The 22726-nt window shown below is 37.6% G+C and overlaps 1 protein-coding gene across 1 annotated transcript; it reads right to left on the bottom strand.

The window, feature by feature from the left end:
* Positions 1 to 3641: 3641 nt before the first annotated feature.
* degs3.L (degenerative spermatocyte homolog 3, lipid desaturase L homeolog) lies at positions 3642 to 16774 on the bottom strand. The gene is given in 4 exon segments (NM_001087376.2): positions 3642 to 4399; positions 13055 to 13797; positions 15116 to 15248; positions 16746 to 16774. Coding segments are annotated over 3 exon segments (969 nt in total). The 5' UTR covers positions 15198 to 15248; positions 16746 to 16774; the 3' UTR covers positions 3642 to 4255.
* Positions 16775 to 22726: the final 5952 nt, after the last annotated feature.

The raw sequence follows: 22726 nt of genomic DNA, 5'->3' as shown, positions 1-22726 counted from the left end.
ATTACTTTGAAATGCTTAAAGGGGTTTTTCACCTTTCAACACTTTTTCAGTTTCAATTTTGCACTTGCTTTCAGATTATTCACCAGAAATCAAAACTTTATCCAATTATCTTCTATTTTGTATGTGTAACTGTTCTAATACTGCAGTGTAAAGTGTCATTTTTCACCTTCTAAAGCAACTCGGGGGTCTCCTATCCTGTAAACTGTTCTAAATGGATACATTTAGTTGATACATTTCTTATATTTGTCCCTGCTGAGCAGACTCCCTTGGTTTAATTACAGACAGTTGATACAATAGTTGCTAATACTCCAGGGATGCTGCTGAGAAATGTATCAACTAAATGTTGCAAAATTATAACAGTTCAGAATCTGCACTTGAATTACTGAGCTGAAAAATGTATCAACTAAATGTTGCAAAATTATAACAGTTCAGAATCTGCACTTGAATTACTGAGCTGAAAAATGTATCAACTAAATGTTGCCAAATTGTAACAGTTTAGAGTCTGCATCTGAATTACTGAGCTGTCATACTCAAACACCAGAGACAGGGACAATAAACTTTAAACTTAGATTTTGTAAAAATTGTAAAAAAAAAAAAGTAATTAGAAAAAGTCTAAAAGTGTTGGAAGGGGCATAACCCATCTGATAAAATTGAAATACAATTGTACAGTGTGCTTGTTTGAGTACTTTTTGACTTTAATTATGTGTTCTCTGCATTGATTTCTCTAGTAAGGGAATTAGGCAGCTGGATGGTGAATTGGCTATTTAGATTGACCAAAATATGCTAAAAGCAAAATTGTCCAAAGTATCTGGAGTTCCCCTTTTAATTCGACCTGAAAAAACTTGTTCTCCTCGAGCGTAATGTTCAACCAAAAACCAACAATCTGTGGGGGTCAGCGCTAAACAGCTAGGGAAAATAACAATATACCATAGAGAGATCTTATAGTGTAGCAACTATAGTGTAGTAATCCATATTAATTACATATTCATACATAGGGAAACATTTTAAAAAACATATACAGAAATTAAAGTACTTCATCAGGGTTACCAAAATGACTATTTAGATTGCTTCACTCATATGGTGCTGCTCTGCATATCCAGCATTTGCCACCCATTCCATTCACTTAGATTGTAAGCTTGGTGGGACATGGACCACATTCTTTGTGCATGTGTTTATGGTTGCAATCTTTCTGGAAAAAACCCTGGTCTTTGTCTCATTTCTCACCTATAAATAACATTGGCTTCAAGCCCCATTTTTACTTGTTCTGCCAGGTGATAATCCCTATTTATGATGACAGTGAGAGGAAATTCTAACTGTGTACCTGTCTGTGATATTGACTGGGAGAAATTTATTTACACCCTTTTAGGGTTAGTTCACATGAGGAGATTCGGGGAGATATTGTCGCCTGGCGACTAATCGCCTCGTCTTCTGAGCAACTATTTCCTCGAACTGCCTCAGCATGTTTTCCCATAGGCTATAATGAAAAGTCGCCTGCGCTAATGCACACATGCGTTTTCCATAGTCGCCCGAAGTTCTTTCATGCACAACCCATTTAAAATCCACCCACCACATTCCTACCTGCAATCCAGGACAAACTGGGCTGGTGGGACACCAGTTAAAAAACTCAATGGGCCCCACCGACCCAGACAGGGAGGGTGTGTCGTAGGGAGGTTGTGGTTGGGGCAGGGCCCTGATGTGGAAGCCCGGTGGTCCCCCCAGTCCAGCTCTGCTGGCAATATTGTAACTCATTATTGACCTACTACTCACTCACTTGCTTATCTTCTCTACAAATCCATCCATAATACAGCTAGCTGTACCCCATCCTTAAAACCACCTTTGCTGCATCTGTATGCAAATCCCTGCATTATCTACCAATACATTCTCATATCAAATTTAAACTCCTCACCCTTATCTGCAGAACTCTCAGTTAATTCACTTTGTTCCAGCAGGTTGTGGTATCAATCCCCAAAACAACTTTAATCCTAGAAGTTTGTTCCTGTACCCTCTCCAAGGTGCAAAATGTAATCAATATGTAGAAATTGCATGGAAGCAGACCAGGAAAGGTGCAGTGCTTTTCTGCAAATTGTCCTTTTATTAGACACTACATGTTTCGATTTACTCTCAGTAGCAATGCCCCATCTTACATTTCAAACCTCTTCTCCAAATACTTTACAAATTGATAACTTCTCTAATAATCTTAGGCTTTCTTCTAATACTCTTACCAAATGTATGCCTACAAGACTTCACCAGAACAATTCCCTAACTGTGGAATTCATTACCCCAGCATCAGTTATTCCCCCTATCCTGCAGATTCAATTTTCCATTAAAACCCTCTTCCATGAAACTTACACACTTACCTTATAACCTAGCAGCTCCTTTCAAGTCATCACATCCTACAGCACATTACCTTCTGCATATTACATTCTGCTCAATAAAAGGCTTGATAAAAGGCCTGAAGGCCTGAAATGTCGCGGACCAGGCTGTTTGCCATGTAATGTATCAATAAAGGCATTTTAATCTACCGGTGCTGTACGAAAACCTTCTTTTTGGATTAATGGTGGAGGATGGACCACTGACGGTACGTGCACCCAGTACTGCATTCACATTGGGGGATTTCAGCTGACTCAAGTAAACAAGTATTACATTCTGCTCATTTACTATCTCCACACTAACAATCATAACACTGAATATTACTCCAACATATACTTCCCCTACTACTACTACATATTTTTATACCTTGTGTATGAATTATCCACACCCTTATAGGCAGAGGCCTTCATTTTCTAAGGTTCTTTGTCAGCTTCTTTGTCAGTTATGTACCCTTATGTACATCACTGCTGAACATGTTGGTGTTTTTTAAATGAACAAATCCAGTAATAATCTTGATGGGATTTAGATCTGGGCTCTCAAGTAACCATTTCAGAAATGTGTTACTTTTTTTCCCAGTCATATCTTGTTGGGTTTACTGGGACAAAAAAGAGAGGTTTAATCAGTGCCCATTCCCTTGTTCCCTGTTCTATATACCTTTGTTTATATTTTTTATAGGCTGGCACTTCCCTGAATGGTTGCATATCATGGGAAAAGTGTCTGCTGACTAAGGCACTAGTTTCACAGGGTTTAATCCTCCCCCAACATTAGCTTTTATAGGAGAGAGATTGCCAAGATCACTGCATTGCTTTCATGGGTAGGGTTGCCACCTGTTTAGTTAAATAATTCTGGACTTCAGTTCAGGGAGTGCTACAACCACGTTTGAATATTTCACCTGCAAAATAACTGTGAGTACAGAAATACACAAAAATGGGTGTTGGGCTGGATCTCTTTACAGATCTCAGAGTGCTCTTTCAATCTAAGCATTATTATACCAGACAGTTCATAGCATATTTAATATCTGATGTTTAAAATGTAATTTAATCTAGGTCTGGCTCTGGGGTGCCAGGTACTGTGTATGAGACTGAGATTTTTATTTCAATGATTTCAATGTTCCAATCACTATGATTTTTCCCAGGGAAGATCACAGTTGTGATCTCACCTTTGGAAATATTTTCCAGCTGCAACCTAAACACAGCTTCTTTGCTACCTTTGTACTAAAAAAATTAACGGAACTGGTTTAATTCGATTTTAAAAAACTTTATTTATATATATTTTGGCTCCTAGTGTTATACCCAATTTGCTCATAGGCAACTGTCATGGAGTAGACTGCAAATGACATGTTTACATGAAAGGAATAGTGTAAAACTTTAAGAACATTAAGATTCTCATATGTCACCCGGTTAAGTGACTCGCATCAAAGCAGTTTTGTGAAGAATGCAACCAGGGACCAGTATCTGTTGCCATATTATGGTAACAAATATTCTGTTGTATTACATTTAAAATCATATCAAAAATTGGAAAAAACTTCTAATTAATATATTCAAACACCAAATCCACTTAATGTGTTCAGTGTAATTATGTCATTGCTAATGCTTAGTTGCATCCAAATTGTCAAAAAAATGAATAAAATGACAATTCACAACTTTATGTCTCATAGACCTCTTCAAAATCTAGGGTCTCCTAATAAAGGGCAACAAGCTGAAAATTTATATTTCATCTAAGCATAAATACCAGCCAAGAGAAGATGCTTTTGGTGGAAGAGGTAGTAAAACACAATATCCACGCAAACAGAAATTGGATGCACGCTTAATTAAGAACTGAAGCTCAGAATATAAAACACATCACACAGTATCATGAAAATAAATAGTTTTTTTCCACAGATCTTTTAGTCCTTCTTTGCTAGTTCACACTCTCTCTTGACACGTGAGAAAGGTCCCAGTTCCTTGCAGAATATAAAATCCCAAAGCACTCTCCCCCATGATGTGTGATATGGAAGGGTGTCATAATACTCCGGAGCGATTTTACGGACCTGGAGTAGAGCAAATAAGAAAGGTTTAAGGTAACATTGAAGAAGATACAATGCATAACATTGAACTTGTATTGTTTGTAAAATGTATAAATAAAAACTTTTCAAAAATTTTGAAGAAGAAAACTGCAGGGTTAGAAAGAATGAACAAACATGGCACATGGTTTGAAAGTTTTGTTGCTTAGACCTTTCTGTTTTACAACATCTAAGCAGCATACCGCACATACATAACCTTTTTGCTCTTTTACATTCTGCTATTTTCCACCCCAACTCATCTATTCCCTCTGCAGTCTTTCTCCTGCCATTCCGTTTTTCTGTACAATTCTGCTCTTTTTTTCACATCTTCTCTTGTATTGTCTCTAACCTTGTTCTTATATACTCACCCCTTCTATAGTTCTTACCTTTTACTCTTACTTTTCTGACCACTCATTCTCTACCACCCCTCTTTTCTCTCTCTCTTTTCTGCACTTTAAGTTGTGTTCCTTTTCCCCCTATTCTGCTGTCCAATTTTCTCTACTCCTTTTAATTTCTCTTCTGCTCTACAGTTCTCCTTCCCCCTTTATACCACTCTCCTGTTTTGCGATATCCTTCCCCCTTCGTTTTTATTTCACTGCTTTTTCTGATAACCTTCCCTTTTTAATTTTATCCTTTATTCTCAACCTTTCTTTCCCCTTTCTTTCTTTTCTACTCATACTCTACATTAAATGCGTCACTATTATCCTCATGAAGAACAAGTTATGCAGTGCTTTACATTAATTAATATACAATCATTTAACAAACAAGGGTTATAGACTATAAATTGGACCAGAGGACCCTGCTTACACAAACTTACAATCTATATTCTGCTTTTTTTTCCCTTCTGTACCCTTTTTATATTATACCCTATTTTATGCTCTCTGTGTTTCCTTTTTATGCTGCTCCTTATGTGATTTCATTACACCAAATCCATACTATAACAAATCCTGGGAAAATGTTCTGCTGTACTGCAAATCATCATATCATATACAACGGCAATGGTAGTTACACAGTCATTTGGGGAACAATATCATTAATTTAAGGTACTTGCCAACCTATGTGTCAACCTGCACTCCTTGCTTCATGTTTTGAATTTAGTACAATTGTAGCTGTTGACATAGAGGGACCCTGGCACGATTGCTCCAACTCCAAAATCAGGCGTTATAAGGCGTTTCCCATAGAATGGGACACTCGGAAATTCAGAAATCAAATCAACCAGACTTTGAAGATTTTTACTGCAACTGCGTTTAAAATTGCACGTATCCCACTGTATGTGTAGTAGTAAAAATTAGCCCTACATTTTCTCAAGTTTTAGCTTCAACTGCAAGAAACTTCCTTGCTCTCTCAATGAAAGCACTATATTTTTTCCCAGCCCTCCCCTCCAGTTTGGGAACAACTGTAGTAGGAAAACAATACACAATTTCAGCCTGCTATTTAAGTGATAAATACCTATTAGAGCGACAGATTATTTGATAAGGTATTAATAGTAAAAAAATAAAAATACATTCAGCAAAGTAAGAAGCAAGATGAATAACTGTTTCACAGAATGTTTCCAATAATGCCTCTTTGTACAAAGGCCAGCCTAATGGCATGACTGAACTTTGGAGCCTAACATGTTACCATTAGCAACCAGTTAACTAGTAACTATAAAGTGTTACACACGGCCAGATGGCTTTTATTAAGTAGTTTTATGCTTAATCACTAACAGACATGGTTATCAGGTATACTAGGTAATTTCCATTTGTTTTACTCTCATTAGTTGAATTACAATATTTTCTGAACATAGCGTTTATTAACCCCTTTTGTGTGTCACTGTAAGGGCAGAGACACACGGTCAGATTCCCGGCTATAAATTTCCTCTTCTTCGGGGCGACTAATCTCCCCGAACTGCCTTCCCCTGCCTTCTTGCTAGCTAGAATGTAAATCGCCGGCAGAATGGCATTTGGAGCTCTTCGTTTTCCGAAGTCGTCTGAAGTTTCTTTCAGGCGACTTCGGAAAACAAAGTGGTCTGAGTGCTATCCCGTTGGCGATTTGCATTCTAGCCGGCAGGAAGGCAGTTAGGGTAGATTAGTCGCCCTGAAGATGAGTAGATTTGTCGCCAGGCAACTAATCTCCCCAAATCTGACCGTGTGTCTCTTCCCTAAAATGAGAAGTGACTAGTGCAATAAAAAGGCATACTTCTTTGCAATTTATTTTTTAAGATATTAGTTGTTTACTATGGCTAATATGAGGCTTTCATCCCAGCAGCTCTGTCTTAGAACTGCCGTGTCAGCATCTTGAGACTTAATTGCATATGCAGGTGGCATGCCCATTGAGTCACTCTGTATATTGCTCTCTGTGACTCTTTTGAATTTTTGTTCTTTCCTCATAGATGGAATTATGCAACTGTCAAAAGAGCACTAAAACCAAGAGAGGGCAGAGACATCATTTTGCAGAGTGGCATCTAACTTGCTCAGTCTCTCTAAGGCCTTTTACACATGGGCAGAAAAGTAGGAGCTAACTGAACCAAGGCTTTAAAATGAAATGTACACACAGGAATACATGTACATACCAATCACAGAAAAAATTGTGTACATCAAATTTGATCTAAATTCAACGTTTACATGTGCTCCTATGTGTACAGTCTCATAGACTAGGTGGAATAAAGTGAAATGCACAAAAAATCTACCAAACAGGCACGAATGCCACAGTTTTACTGACCAATGTTATTAATAGGGAATAAAGATAACAATTTAGGAAGACCAGTATTTTTTTGCCAAAAAGGTTGGAGACCCTAAGCCCAGGATAGCAGGTAAACAATTAGAATCACTGCAGGGTGCCTAACAATTGGACATGTCCAGTGATTATACCTTCTCTTATTTAAATTACGAGTATCCCCTTTAAACTGATGCTCCAAAACATCCCGGCATCCCCCATTCACTTCAAACAAGTGAATCAGGTGGGGGAGTTGAATCAAGTGAAAGGAAGGCATCATGTGTAGGTCATCGGCCTTAAGGTCCATTCAGATCAATATTGTTGTCAGGCAACACAAAAATACAAAGCAAGACACTATGGAGATATTAGACAAAAGCTAATGCAGGTCCTGGGAGTTCTAAACAAAGTAGCTGGTCCTACTAGTTTGTAACTGCAAAGTACAAACTCCTGTATGAGTTTTACTTGTGATAATGTATTCATTCTTACACAGAAACTCACAGTGATATTTCAGGTTCTACCAACCCTCATTACTCAAATTCTCTCCTGTAGCACAAGGAGTCAGCTCTATCCCATATATTATTTGTTGTACAACCTGTTTTTCCACCAATGTGCAGCCAGCCATATATCTTAGAACAAAACCACTTCATGTGCTCTTTCCATACAATTGAGTTTTCATTATACAATTTTATTTAGTGTTTTTATTTTATCAAAGCATGAATGAGGAGAAACTATAATTTGCCACTAAAGTCTCTCTATTAAATAATCCCAACACCTATATACATCAGTTAAAGTTTCTACATTTCTAGTTTTGACCTGGTCAGTCTTATTTTTGGAAGGGTTGTTTGGATCAAAACTGCCTGCCAGCTTTTCCAAATGTGAAAACCAGGCAGGACTCTCCAAAAATTGATGTAGCAATTGGCATATACCTGCTCTTCCTCCATGACATCACTGCCCCACCCAGTGACATCAGCACCCACCCCCATACCTGCTAAGTTAAATTTACAGTGGTTTTAAAGTATTTGTAAATGTAATTGTTATTGAAAGCAGTTTCTGTCTGGCTGTTTATATTCTATGCACTTCTGGTTCTGACTCCTGAATCAATTAACAGACATGGGACGGAACTTATTCTGCATTGAACTGGAAAACAGAGATGGTTCAACAATTTATGTTTTCATTTGTATATTGCATTTACAAAAACTTTAAGACCACTAGACACTTATTAATAAATTGGAAAGTTGCTTAGAATTGAATTTTCTGTATTTATGCAAAAAGTGTTTTTGGCCAGAAATATCTTAATTAAGTATTATGCACTTTCTACATGGAGGAATACAAGTCTCTTAATAAGTGCCCAGCACACCCAAGCAAGCTTATACACTTAATTTGAAATGCAAATTATAAAGCGTAAAGATATTTCTGATATTGAGTCTAGTCTGCTGGTCACTTAACAGGTTAACTTTTAGAATGACCAGTTCTAAGTAACTTTTCATTTGGTCTTCAAATTTTTTTATCGTTTTTTAATTATTTGCTTTCTTCTTCTGATACTTTCCAGCTTTGAGATGGGGGTCATTGACCCCATCTAAAAAAAAAAATGCTCTGTAAGTCTACAAATGTATTTTTATTGCTACTTTTGTATAGCTCATCTACCTGTTCAGGGACTCTCCTATTCATATTCCAGTCTCTTATTCAAATAAATGAATGCAATGCAGATTGCTGAAAATGCAAACTGGAGAGCTGCTGGATAAAAAGTTAAATAACTCAAAAACCACAAATAATAAAAAGTTAAAACCAAATGCATATTGTCTCAGAATATCACTTTCTACATCATACTAAAAGTTAATTCAAAGCTGAACATTCCCTTTAATGGCAAAATTAGTTACTTTGAAAAGCTTACCAATCTTAGGCAGCAAGCATAGCATGGAGAAGGGTAATAGAGCCCTACCCTAAAGGGCTCTTACACAACACAGATGAAATGCTTTGTTTGGTGTTTCAGTGTGTCCTTGGCAGTAATGTTCATATAGAATGAGGTATTTTAACTTATGTATTCCCCTATGGTGGAACACATAAAAAAGTCACTAGAAAGGGCAGAAAAAATACTCTTATGCAAGACCCCTAGCATCTATGTGTGCATTACTACTACACTCCGACTTGCCTGATTCACTAAGTTCAAAATGTTGCACTTGACATTTCAGATGGGTTTAAGCAGGCACAATTACATTTTGGGGGAAATGCTGTGTACTTATTACTGTATACAGAACACTAGGCAGGTGTAACACAATGAACAGCATCAAAGTGTTTCTGTTTGAGCAAATTGAGCAACAAAACACTATCTTTGACAAAGCTCACTATATCATTCATCAGATAATAAGCACTGAAAAGTAACCTGATATAAACAGCTAAATGCAAAACACGGCATCCTAAAACATTTCTTATTTAAAAGACATATCAAATATTTCAGTAATTGCCTGCACAGGGCCATTTGCAATAAAATGGGTGTGATACACAATTGTGTCCTTACACAATGATTACTTAACTCTCACACTAATCCTTCCTGCAGCCTGCACCTCAGTGTATGTATCAAAGTAACCTGTACGGATCAACTGATATACAAATCCTTTTTATTTGCCAGCAGTGGTATTGAAAAGAAGTTCATTTTTGCTATATTATAATTACATTGTAACATAAATAAAAAAAAATAGACACCTGTTATGTTCAGCCCTTCGGTTTCTGAGATAGTATTTATTGTATATAGTTAGGGACTCATCTGTCACTAAACTGATCTTTGGACAGTTATCATGACTAATAAAATCATATACAATTGTAGATTGTCAGCTACCATAGATGAAAGTGTGTAAAATGGTTGCACATATAGATTAGGGGCATAATTTACAGTAAGCAGACCCTGCAACTGCTAGGAATTGGGGGGGGGGGGGTTACTGCTAATCATCAGTTACATGATTAGCTAAAAAAATTCCCAAAGTTTAATGGGCTTTGCTTGCTGGGTCTTGCTTGCAATGTACTTGATGGTAAATTTGTGATTACCTGTCCTTTCCTTCCCTCCCTAACAATTCCACTACCTGATCTTGCCTTTTAAGCCCTTCATTCTAGATACCAGCATATACAACTCATACACAAGTCTAAAGGTTGCCATGCACGGGCCGAGAAAAGCTGCCAACAGACAAAGTGGGCAGCTTATTGGAGAGTATATGGGGTCCTCTGACAAACTTCCGTGATCAATATCTGCCCAAAAATCAGCTCAAGGTGGGCATATCACCCACTCAAGGTGGGCGTATCTGTGGCAACCTCTTCATACGTGAGTATCTGCCCATGTATGGCAACCTTAATAGTGAGGAATGCCTGGGAAGTACAATGGTGACATTGTGCTGATTTAATATTAGCTTCTGAATTCACTGGGGTTGCATAATATATTGCCACACCTTGTGAATTCATCTTTTCTTGTCACTTAGGGCAAAGACACACATGGCAATTCGGGCATATTATTCGCCGGCGACAAATATCCTCTTTTTTGGGACAACTAATCTCCCCGAATTGCCTCAGAAGAAGAGGAGATTTGTCACCAGGTGACTAATCTCCCCGAATTGCCGCGTCTGTCTCTGCCCTGACTGGCTACTTAACCGAGTCAACATTAAAAAGGACCTGGAGTTGGAAAGGTAAACTTACATGTCTAAAAAGAGTTCCCCTTTAAAATCAATAAATTGTGCTTTAAGTGATTATCATTGATATGAATGTGACTGTATCACTCTAATAAAATAAGATATAATGGAGAACAAATAGAGATAAAACAATAGATTTTTTTGTAAATTTGAACCATGCAGCAGATGTGGTACTCCTCTGCACTCCCACACATCAAGGCACACCTCTTCTTGCCCATTTTTATTAATCAGTTACCTAATACTAACAGTTTCCCTTTATAGGGCGTTAGCTTCCTGCTTCTTCCTTTTGGATGACCCATAAAAGAGGTTAATGGGAACTCTTTGAAATCATGAAGTAGGGGTACAGGGGGTGGGGGGAAAAATTATGTTTGCCCCCATCTAGTAATCCATAGCAATAATCAGATATTTATTTTCAGACAGCTGACCATTACAGGATATCTGCTGGTTGGTTAAAAGACAAGCAGCAATCTTAAGACCATGCATTGTATTACCCTTTTTAAAAATCTCTTACTATTTTCAAGTTTATCATTTGTTTTGCATTCAGTAGCTACTGGCATTTCAGGGGGTTTTGTGTCACTATCCTGAGCTGACACTGCAGCTCTTATAGTTTTTGGTCTACATATAGATTTAAATTAAGGTGTTTTTCATGTGTTATATCTAAAATAACACCATGTATTGAGAAATAATACTTAAAATAACAGAAATTTTTCTGGGGGTGTCTAGTTTTTCAGAGCAGCTGTGGAAGGTGCTGATGCCACATATCACCTTTACACTTTTAACAAAAGACGTGTATATTAAAGGGGTGGTTCACCTTTATGTTAACTTTTATTATGTTATATAATTGTAAGCAACTTTTCAATTCTCTGTAAGGCTACAAATGTATTGTTATTGCTACTTTGTATTACTCTCTATTCAGGCCCTCTCACATTCATATTCCAGTCTCTTATTTAATTCAATGCATGGTTGCTATGGTATTTTGAACCCTAGCAACCAGATTGTTCAAATTACAAGAGAGCTGCTGAACAATAAGCTAAATAACTTGAAAATCATTAATAATAAAAAAACAATTGCCTCAAAATGTCACTGTCTACATGATACTAAAAGTTAATTTAAAGGTGAACAAACTATTTAATGGTGTATATAAATGGACATGTTCCGGGGAAGAGATCCTGGCCAGTAGTTCTGTAAGAGTGGGCTGAATGCTGTCCTGGATACTCCAGGATCTACGTAAGGGTGGTTGTTGACACAATGGTGTATATAAATGGTTTTAAGTTTGACAGTTATATGTATAACCCATAGCAACCAATCACTAAGTAGCATTGCGTCAGCTATTTGAAAACAAATCTTTGATTGGGTGCTGTGGGTTACTAGATACAGGCAAACTTAAAGGAGAATTCGACCCTTTAGCAAAAAAAACCCTACCCCCACCCCACGAAGACCCCCTCCCTCCTCCCCCCAGCCTAACTGCCCTCCCGGGGGAAATGCCCCTAACTTTTTACTTACCCCTTGGCGCAGATTCAGGCATTGGAGTTCACGACAGCCATCTTACGGATCTTCGTGTCTTCTTCCGTCCATTTTGAGGCATGCGCAGTTGTTGCAAGATGGTAAATTGCTCCAACTGTGCATGAGCCACTTTACCATTCTCCATCTCTGCTTACCGAAGACTCAGAAGATGGTTGCATGGAACTTCGATGCCTGAATCTGCACCAAGGGAGGAGGAGGGAGGTGGAGGAAGGGGGGTCTACGTGGGGTGGGGGGTAGGGTTTTTTTTGCTAAAGGGGTGAATTCTCCTTCCCTGAATTTTTTATTGATTTCTATCCATATTCATGAGTTGGGAATTAGAGAAGATGCTGAACTACAATAGAGTTTTGCAACACCAGAATTTTTACAAACTCTGTACATTAAAAAATGCTTACGGTTTCATGTGTGTTTTTATTAAGCATTCATTAATGTATGATTCTGTGGGTACAACATTTACTGTTGATAAAGATGCACTCTACAAAAACTTCCATTCATACAGAATTACTATTTACCAAGTAGCTGTTGCAGACCAGGAAACATAGAGAACCCCACTGAGAAATATACCATGGTTACTGAAATAGAGATAAAGTGATGAACAACTTATTAGAGGAGCTGGAATAGCGTCTAGTTACTCTTTTGCTGCCATTATAAAAATGAGATTGATATGAAGTTGTATTTTAACATAGATCATTTCCTACATCAACCTGCCTGGAAGAAGCAATGTTAATAGCTCTAATTCATACTAATGTTCTCTTACCAGTGAAAGTTTGCTCCCAGGGATGCTTGGAAAGTCATGATGTTCCATGTGATAGCCAACATTGAACGTTAACAAGTTGAGTGGTCCATAGTATGAGTATGTTTCATAACCTTTCAAAAACATGTAGTGTTCAGCTATAAAATGCCCTGATATTGGGTGGAACCCCATGGAGAGGCATGATCCAGCAATCAAGTATGCCACAGGCTTAAGTCCCCACAGATAATATATTATTAGGTCAAAGGAAAACTGAACTAGAGCATTTATGATCTCCAGATGAGTTATGGGCTTGGGGTTGACATAAAGTGGACGCAGAACATACAACAGAGGTTGTATTACTATCCAAAGGACCTTGCGAATGGGGGTACAGAAAAAACGTCCCTCAAAGTCTGTTGGGATATCCACATCCAAGCCATCCCCACCCAAATAACGGTGATGGTCAATATGGTACTTTTTAAAGGATGTGGAATAGGGCACACCAATAGGTAAGTTAGCAAACATGCCAAAGAAGCGGTTCCACCTTGCTGATTTGTTTCCAAAAGCTACATTGTGCGAGATGTCATGGATTGCCAGGGTAAGGGAGTGGTTTATTACACCCCCAAATGCATAAGAACAGAAAAGTAGCCACTTCCAAGGTAGATCACGGACAATAAAACATGACAGTATCTGGACCATAACCATGAAAGTGACAATCCACTTGAAGTGTGGGTCGGGTCCCATTAAATTCTTGATCTGAGGATATTTTGCTATAAGGATAAACAAAAACACATTATGACTATAATTTAGGTTTTGTGCAGTTATTTTTAAATTCCTAAATTAACTCAAAACTAAAATTATATATATATATATATATTATATTATTATAAGACATTTTATTACAAAAAAAAGTTTGTGTTACGAATATGTATGTATGGTTGACATAGTGGGGGGGGGGGGGGGCAGGCAGCCCATTGGAGTATTGAAAAGTAAAAAAAAAAAAAAGCCTGACATAAATCAGCTGGAATCTAACTTAAGGGGTCCAGATGATGCAGTTTGGGGGCAGGTAGGTGTGTACAGGAACTGGAATGATTGTAAATGAGTTTGGGGAGTTTGTTCCTCTTTAACAACAAGTTCCAGGTTTCCAAGAAAAGCCGACATAATTGAAAGTTGACGCTTAGCAATAGCTGGGAAGCACGGTGCTTTTTTCACACACAGATCTGGTTGTGTATGGCTAGTTTTATACGATGGAGGAGATTTTTCTGTGATTTTAAGATTAAATGTCAAATGGAAATCAACAATTTGGCATAATCCTTGAGTTTTGAAGCATTTGCACTCAAGGAGATTACTGCTACTAGCTGTTAAAATGTAAATGTGTGAATAGCGGAAAGCAACAATCATGGATCAAAAACAATTAAAATTCTTCCCATTCTCCCCAGTGAAAAGTGATTTATAGCTATCCTTTTAATTCTAATGACCAATATTTGCAGCAATGATCCAAATGTATAGTGTGCGATAGCCCATAGTCTGCCTGTGTTGTAGATGCACTAATGGAGCTTGCATATGCAGAGCACCAAGGCTCACTTTGAATAACAAATAACAATCTGCATTTAGAATAGTTTTACCACTGCAATGAGGATGAAAATAATTACCAAAAAGTTTGCATGTTATTTATTACTCTTTGCACCCAAAGTATGACATATACTGGGGTGCTAAATAGGTTGTGTGTTAGATTCTGTACAGACATTAAATAGAATTGGATAACTGAAAATACTCATATGTATTTGAGTTGTGCTAAAATTATTAAATAGAACACTGGTACATTTTATGTATTCATTCCTTCTTTTGTGTTTATTGTAAAGATTTTGGAAGTCTATATTTGCCTTAAATGTCAGCTCAAAAGCTCTTGTGCACTGATTAATATCCATATGAAATACATTGCTAAATACTGTAGGTGCTGATTGCAATTATCTCTCGTGCTTTCACAATAAGCATTAATTGTATATTGCCATCATTATTAGTGACTACAATATAAAAAGGTAGAGCCATAAATAAAAAAACCAGATGGGTCAGAAAATCGATACTTACCTAGTATTTCTTTCCTCCTATCTGAGTGAGGCTGGTCTGTGTAGACCCATTCAAAGTTATTCCTTACAACCATGTTACCCATGGTGCACTTAAAGGGTCACCCAGCAAAGTGTAAGTAAATGAACCTCTTAACCTACAGAATGATAAAAATGTGTTATCAAAAATAGCTTTGCAAAGTAATAATTACCATGGAGGGAAATAGGAAACATAAGAGTTAAGACAGGTAACCTATGTCTCCATAGCAGCACAACATCTTGTCACTCCACATCAATCTCTGCTAATATAGAACCATGTGTGACAGCATTATTTTCATGCAGTAATGGTTTAAATAATATTTCTTGCATCTTGTTTGATTTTTTTCTCTATAATAAAATCAATAGTCACATGAAAATCATATGAAAATGCATATGAAGGGACCTTACAATTATCTTTTGAATAGATTTAGATACACAAATACAGTTCTGTAAATAATCAAGGGCTACTGTGGTTTTAAGCTTACAGGCTTAGCACTGCACTGTTTCACACTTATAGCCTGTGAAGAGTGTTATAGTTTAATTTGTATACAGAACATTTCTTATCTGTGTGTTTTAATGTATGCGTGTGGGAAGGAGTTGCCATACTAGAAAACTCTGTGGGAGTGATCTAGAAAATTATCTATAGACAATAGTTATAGAAAACATTTTCTATCTGAAGGATTTGATTCCTGCAAGGTAAGCCCCCCCCCCTCAAATGAACACATTACTACCCATCAAGGCAAAAAATGAATGGAACATGAACAGTCTTCTTCAGTAGGATAAGGCATTCCTGAAATATCCAAATCATAATGCATGTAGCATGGTAAGTCTAACTACTCTGCCGTAACACCTAGAGATGAATTAGATCTGTTGCAGTGTATGAGAATCCTACTGAACCTGTGGCCATTTCTAAGTATATATTTTAACTGAAATTATGGGGAACTGAGAATATAATTTTACTAGGCAACCAGATACACTCAACTCCTACCATGAATAAAATTGCAGTCACCAGTATTTCATATAGAAACACGATGAATAAAAGTAACACAGAAGTAAAAAATAACTTATCTGGAAGCATTTTTTGTTCTGTATATGCAAGTCGATTTAAAAAATGTCATACATACATAGAGAAGTATATTTGCAGAGTCTAAGTTTACAAATTCAGTTACTCTGTAATGTCAGCAGATGGATTCATTTGGGCTCCAGCCTATCAGATACATAATTACATCATTTGATATAGACAGCCAAATTCAATTAGGAAGAGGTCATGATTCTACTCTCTGAAATAATTAGATGTACTCAGGAAAAAGACTTTCTCCCTATAATACAAGCGTTCACTTGTACCAGTACCAGAACTAGCATTACGATTCACAGTAAATTCGAGTAAATTTTTTTGCAATTGCTAGGGTAAGTGGAACAGTAGTATTGTATCCAGTAGATTGTAGGGTACATAATTAAATACATATGCACAACTATAATGCAGAAAGCATTTTATTTATCAATTTTAGCATTGTAATTGGATGGAACAGGTGTATTAATTTACATTACAAAATTGTTCTATATAGAAAAAACAAAGCAAAACATTGGATTGGCAATGCAGTTTCTAAGTATGTTACCTGTAACCTGCTGCTGGGTCAGTCACTCTGACTCTAGAATGAGAGTCAGAAAGTTTTGTGGTTGTGTCAAGAAGGAGGGGTAGACCTCTCTCACCTTGTTCCATGTACTATGATAGGATACGCCCTTTGTGTCCACAGAAAACCCTATGACAGATAAGATAACCACGTGACTACAGGTAGAACCTGTAAATCCTCTGAACCAGTGGATACTCCCTAGAGAACGTCATAAGCAAAAACCTGTCACCTGCTGAACCTGTTTTCCACGTCCCGTGTGCAGATAAACTATGTTTGGTAATGGGATGAAAGCACCTGCCTTTTTACATGTACTCCAGCAAATATTCACTTATGTAACTTTCTTGTGAAAGTAATGGCCATTTTAAAATCACCAAAAGAAAAATCCTGTTAATTTGTATCTGTGGGGCACTGCCACAGGGTGGCAACATTTGTAGCAGCTGGACTAAGAACACAGTTGGGCTCAAACTGGGCAGTTTTGCAACTGCAATAGTAATTCATTACAACCCTCAGTGACTACTTGCCATTAGTAACTGACCAGGTGTAAACTGAGCCTTTATTGATCTTTGCCACTCCTCTGTTGTGCTTTCCACTGCCGAAAACCTTGATTTACAAAGCTTAGTGTATTGTCACCTGGTTACCTATTTTGAACGACAAATCAGAGCAGGTAGGAAAACTGCCAGTAAAATAGAAATTTCTTCCAGATCACAGTAACAACTCTCCTCTCCCCCCCCCATGACATGGTATTGTATTGATCATTAATGTTTCCCCCTGCAAAATGATAAAGCACCATGCTGAAATTACAATTTGCTGGTCAAAATAGAACTAAAACTGGCAACATACATACTTATAATATTTACAGTATAAACCAATATTTTGTGTGATTATAGATACATCTATGGCAGCCTGCCATTCCCTGCCCATATCGATATAAGACAAGTCAGTCCAGGCAGGTCTGAAAATTTCATCTGCCAATTAGCCAGTTAATTTAATTTCGCATAGCACAAGTAGATGAAGAGCTGTAGCAAAAAAATATTATAATAGTGTTGGCACAGTCCTTCACTCCCTGTGCCTGGAATCTCCACATCTTTAAGATGAACCTATTTTTAAAATGAGTCTGGAGTTTTAGTTCCATCCACCATGTCTTTACTGTTCCAATTCCTGTTTTAGAGCCAGGCAGACAGGGGGCATTTATTGGGGCTTAAAAGGTGATGAATATTCCAAATAGTTCCTAATATTTTTCTGGTCTGTTCCAGACGCCAGCAATTCAGTCAGTTGCCTATGAGCAAGAAATGAAAACCTACTGTCATATTAAAGTAGAATCATTTATCTAGTGGATGAATGTCTTTCATTGTTGCATGGCTATTGTCTCATTTTTCTTCCTGCATTTTAGGGGGTTATTTATTAAAGTCCAAATGCAAAAAACTTGAAAAATTTGAGTTTTTTTTTTTACTAAAATGGAATATTTAGTGGGAAAAAAATCTCGAATTTTTCTAGATTTATTATACCCCAAAGATGCAAAAAGTCAGAATCCGAAAATACTCCATATTCAACCTGTCATGGTCCTGTAGAAGTTGATGGCAGAGGTCCTATTTGCAATTTGAAAATATTATGGTCTGCACTGGGTTTCGTAAAATAATCTGAACATTTCAGACTTTTCCACTGATTTCTCAGTTTTTCGAAATAAACTAATTTTTCTATCGACAATGCAAAAAAGTAGCTGTTTCCGTGTGGCAATACAAAAAAGTTGCGTTTTTTCCCCGATCATTAAATCAGGTTAAATTGTGGATTCTAGTTTGGTCAGACTTTTTTATTGAAAATATCAAAAATTTGTTTTTTGATAAATAACCCTCATTGTTTGCACATCATAAGTAACATTTCTAATCGTCCAAAGAGCTGGGTTGCATGTTGTGGGTGGTGCCTTGAAACTACTGTAACTACTATGTAACTACTGCTTTCACTGGGTGCAAACACACAGTCCATTCTATACACAGCTGGTTTCAGCAACCCTAATGCACATTAATGTTTACAACACAAACAGCTGCCAGCTGAAAGACTGCTTAGCTGGAGAAAGGAAAGTATCATGTCAAACTGAAAGTCTCAGGCTGTTCATTTTCTATAGCAATGCCTGAAGTTTATATTTAAAGGCTGATGGACAGAGATGAAAAATATCTAAATAAAAACATGGGAAGTGTACCTGCTTTGTGATTTTCTTCCAGATCCTGCAACACGCATCTTCTATACTAGTTTTGATATTACATATCAGAGACTTAATTTTAGCTGACTGACTGTGTCATATTTAGGACAGAGATCCACGTCATAACTTCCAAACACCTACTGTTATATTGCATTTATTTATTGATTTATTTCCTTTTTATTGAATACTTTGTAAAGCAGGGTGTTCTCAAACATCAAGTTTTGTTTATTCCACACCCACATTGAGGAAAGCTTTTTCATTATAAATACACAATAATTGTATTAAACAAATCAAATACAATGTTTTAGGAAGGATATTGTGTGCATTCCCACTGACAGGATGTCGGCACACTTATCTGCTGTTAACACATTTACTGTAGAACCTAGTGGGTGTGGAATAATCAATTGATGCAAAATCCTGGCACCATCTTGTGGAGAACATAAGTAAAACTTGTGATTTCTTCATAAATACTTTACAGGTACAGGACTTAATACCTTGAATTCTTGAGACCTAGGGTGTTCTGGATAAGGGGTCTTAATGTGAATTGATTTACCATTTCTGAAGGCGTCCAAAAAATATTAAAGCATTAAAAATAAAATAGGATATTTTTGCCACCCACAAGGAGTTTTGCAACTTTGGTAGTTTTAAAGGAGACGGAAAGTCATTTTTACTTGGGGTGCCAAAAGTTAGGCCTTTAAGAAAAAGTTACTGTTTTATTATCAGTCAAAAAAGAATGGTTTGCTTAAATTAAGCTCTATAAGAAAACATTACTGTATTTCTGTGATTTCTGGATAATGGGGTTCTGGATATAATAGACCCATGCCTGTGATTACATTGAATCATTTTGCTAAGAATTTGCTCAATTGTCAGTCTAAAAGAATATTTTATATATTAGAATTGGATTCCTGTATTTTTTATCTTTCAATAATGTACAGGGGTACAGTCTTTTCCCTGTGGCCCTACACCATTTATCAATTCCAGAAAAGGAAATGCTTGTGCTAACATTTTCTGAGGTTAATAATCGGTGTTGCATGAGTGCCCTTTATAAATGTGATTGCATAAAAACTCATATATTGTGTTTATATGCGGTATTATAAAGACAAAGTGCCTTTTTGTGAATTTCAAACTCCAGCCTCTATTCTATTAACTTTTGAACACATCAAGCAAAAAAATGCAACATGACGCATTTACAAAACTACAATGAAACACAAATGCAATAACATGCAAAAACACTGAACTAGAATTTAATGGAATTAATTAACTAATACTGTATGTTTGGGTGTAGCCCATCTTGCATCTCAAACCCACAAAAATGCCTATATGTAAGAGCCCTGGAGGCTCAATGGCAGCTAGATGCAATATTAAGCTGCATATTCCATATAAAACAAAGAAAGAAATTGGCAATGTTGTAGTGTTACTCAGCTTCTGGAAGCACCCCAAAGCCAGTGCTCAATCTAGCCTACGTTCTGTTGCTGTAGAGAACTATTAACTAATGTGCAGTGCTATTTTTTTAAGTCTGGATATATCCACTGCATTGCTCCGTGCTCTCACACGTCTTTTACTATAGGTATGGGATCTGTTATCTGGAAACCTGTTATCCAGAAAGCTGCGAATAACGAAATGGCTATCTCCCATATACTCCAATTTATCCAAATAGTCCAGATTTTGAAAAATGGTTTATTTTTGCTCTGTAATAATAAAACAGTACCTTGTACTTGATCCCAACTAAGATATAATGAATCCTTCATTGGAAGCAAAACCAGCCTATTGAGTTTATTTAATGATTTTCTAGTAGAAGATCCAAATTACAGAAAGATCCGTTATCTGGAAAACCCCAGGTCCCGAGCATTCTGGATAACCGAACCCATACCTGTAGTAAATGGTGCATAATGCACCAGACAGAAACTATCCTTGTAGAGGCTGCCACCAGGGTTGCCATCAATAACCACGGGGCATCATTCTATTAAGTTGTTGTTATTGTAACAACCTATTGGTCACCTAGACCCTCTTGGCATTGGGTCCCATCAACAAGTAGAATGGGAGCACCAGTGAATAAAAAACCACATTCATGCATAGTCAAATGCTTGATCTGTCCTGGCCATGCCCAGGGCTGGATTTACATAGCAGACGCCCCTAGGCCTTCTGTCATTCGTTGCCCCTTGTACCCTCCTGTTTATTCGCGCAAATTATTGAAGCAATGGGGATTGGCGCACGGGAAGTTTAATTCATCATATCTCATGCGTATCCTTAGTGTTTCTGAACCAATGTGGGTGTGGTTGGGCCTCATGCTGCCCCCTTAAATCCTGCCCCCCTAGGCCTAGGCCTTTCCACAAATCCGGGCCAGGTCATGCCCTATTATGTTAAAACCTTGAGGCTAGCGTTGTTCACACATGCTCTTGCCCCCCCCCCACTGCTATAACTGGAATACCCACTGCCCCCCCCCAATGGTCAGCCCTGGCTGCCACATTGGTTACTGAGATATCGCATTCTCAGTGCATATTTCCCTTTTGCTTACTGTAACTTACATTACATAAGATGACATAGACAGTCACTATTTATTGGGCCTGTTGGAAGCTGTTTGGGCCTCTGTATACTTGAAATGGCAGAGCCTATTTGAATTTAAATCTGGACCTGGTCCATGATGCTTCAGAGAACACAGGCCACAAGAGAAAGCAAGAATAGAATGTTGGTTGTGTGTGTTCTATGAACATGTTGTACAATTATTGGCTTGTGTCCTCAGTTCTTAGCTATGCTCTTGTTTGTGTTTTGTTGCTCAGAAACAAAATACCAGCCTTCCTATCCTATAATCTTTTTCTACCTTAATAACATTGGCATCAAGCATCATTTATAGGGGTCAAGTGGCAACCCTAGTTGTGTTTAAAATGTAAAATGATGGTTGATCCCAATGTTAACAGGAAAAAAGATAAATATATAGACCGGTATTTTTCCAGAAAATGTGGCAACCCTAGTATGTGTTGCTATGTCAAACTGACTGTATGGCACATTGCCACGTTTTTACATTTGCTGGCTCTTTGCCAGGCATAGCATATAAAGGTGGGCCTGTTAATAGTCTAACCTGGCACTTGTACGTTTTCCTTCGTTAACTTGAGAAAGGGGAGGTTACCCCAAAATCTCAAACATCAGCCAAGTCTGAATACGTGTCAGGGTCAGGCCATCACAAATTAAGGCCACATATCCAAAAGTGTTGAGACTGTTAAGCACCAACACTACAGCAAACCAAACTGAGACTAATATATATTTATTTATTCCAACATATAAGTTATTGTAGTTATTTTTTTCTTGCATCAATTTTTGTCGCTTGCAGAATGCTGTAATTTGTCAACAATAAAAAGTAATTTATTGCAGCCAATGTTTCCTTTCAGTCGTGCTTTGCTGAATTGTGTGTCGGACTGGGGCTGCTTGCGACATCAGTAGGGATCGCGATATGCCGCCACAGTCCGCACCTCCGTCAGCGACACACACCAACTTCTTCCCCAGTCCGACTCTGATTGGTTTCCTTCCATATCGGCGGTTGCGCAGAACGCTTTCCGTGTTGACGACATAATATGCAATTGGCTTACACTGTAGATGGCCGTGAGAATCCTCCCTACTAAAACCATTGGCTGTATGCAGTCACACGTGACAGGCTACGCTTGTCAGTACGCCGGTTATGTTACTGCCGCTGTCTTGTTATTGGTTATATTCTGGCAAGCGGGTTCTTGCGCTTTAACCTACTCTCATTTTTTAATTGGTCTCTTTGCTTCAAGGCCGT

This window comes from Xenopus laevis, chromosome 8L (genome assembly GCF_017654675.1).
Source record: "Xenopus laevis strain J_2021 chromosome 8L, Xenopus_laevis_v10.1, whole genome shotgun sequence".
Taxonomy (NCBI): Eukaryota; Metazoa; Chordata; class Amphibia; order Anura; family Pipidae; genus Xenopus; species Xenopus laevis.
Note: the sequence above shows the minus strand (reverse complement) of the source record. Positions and strands in the feature narration are given on the sequence as shown.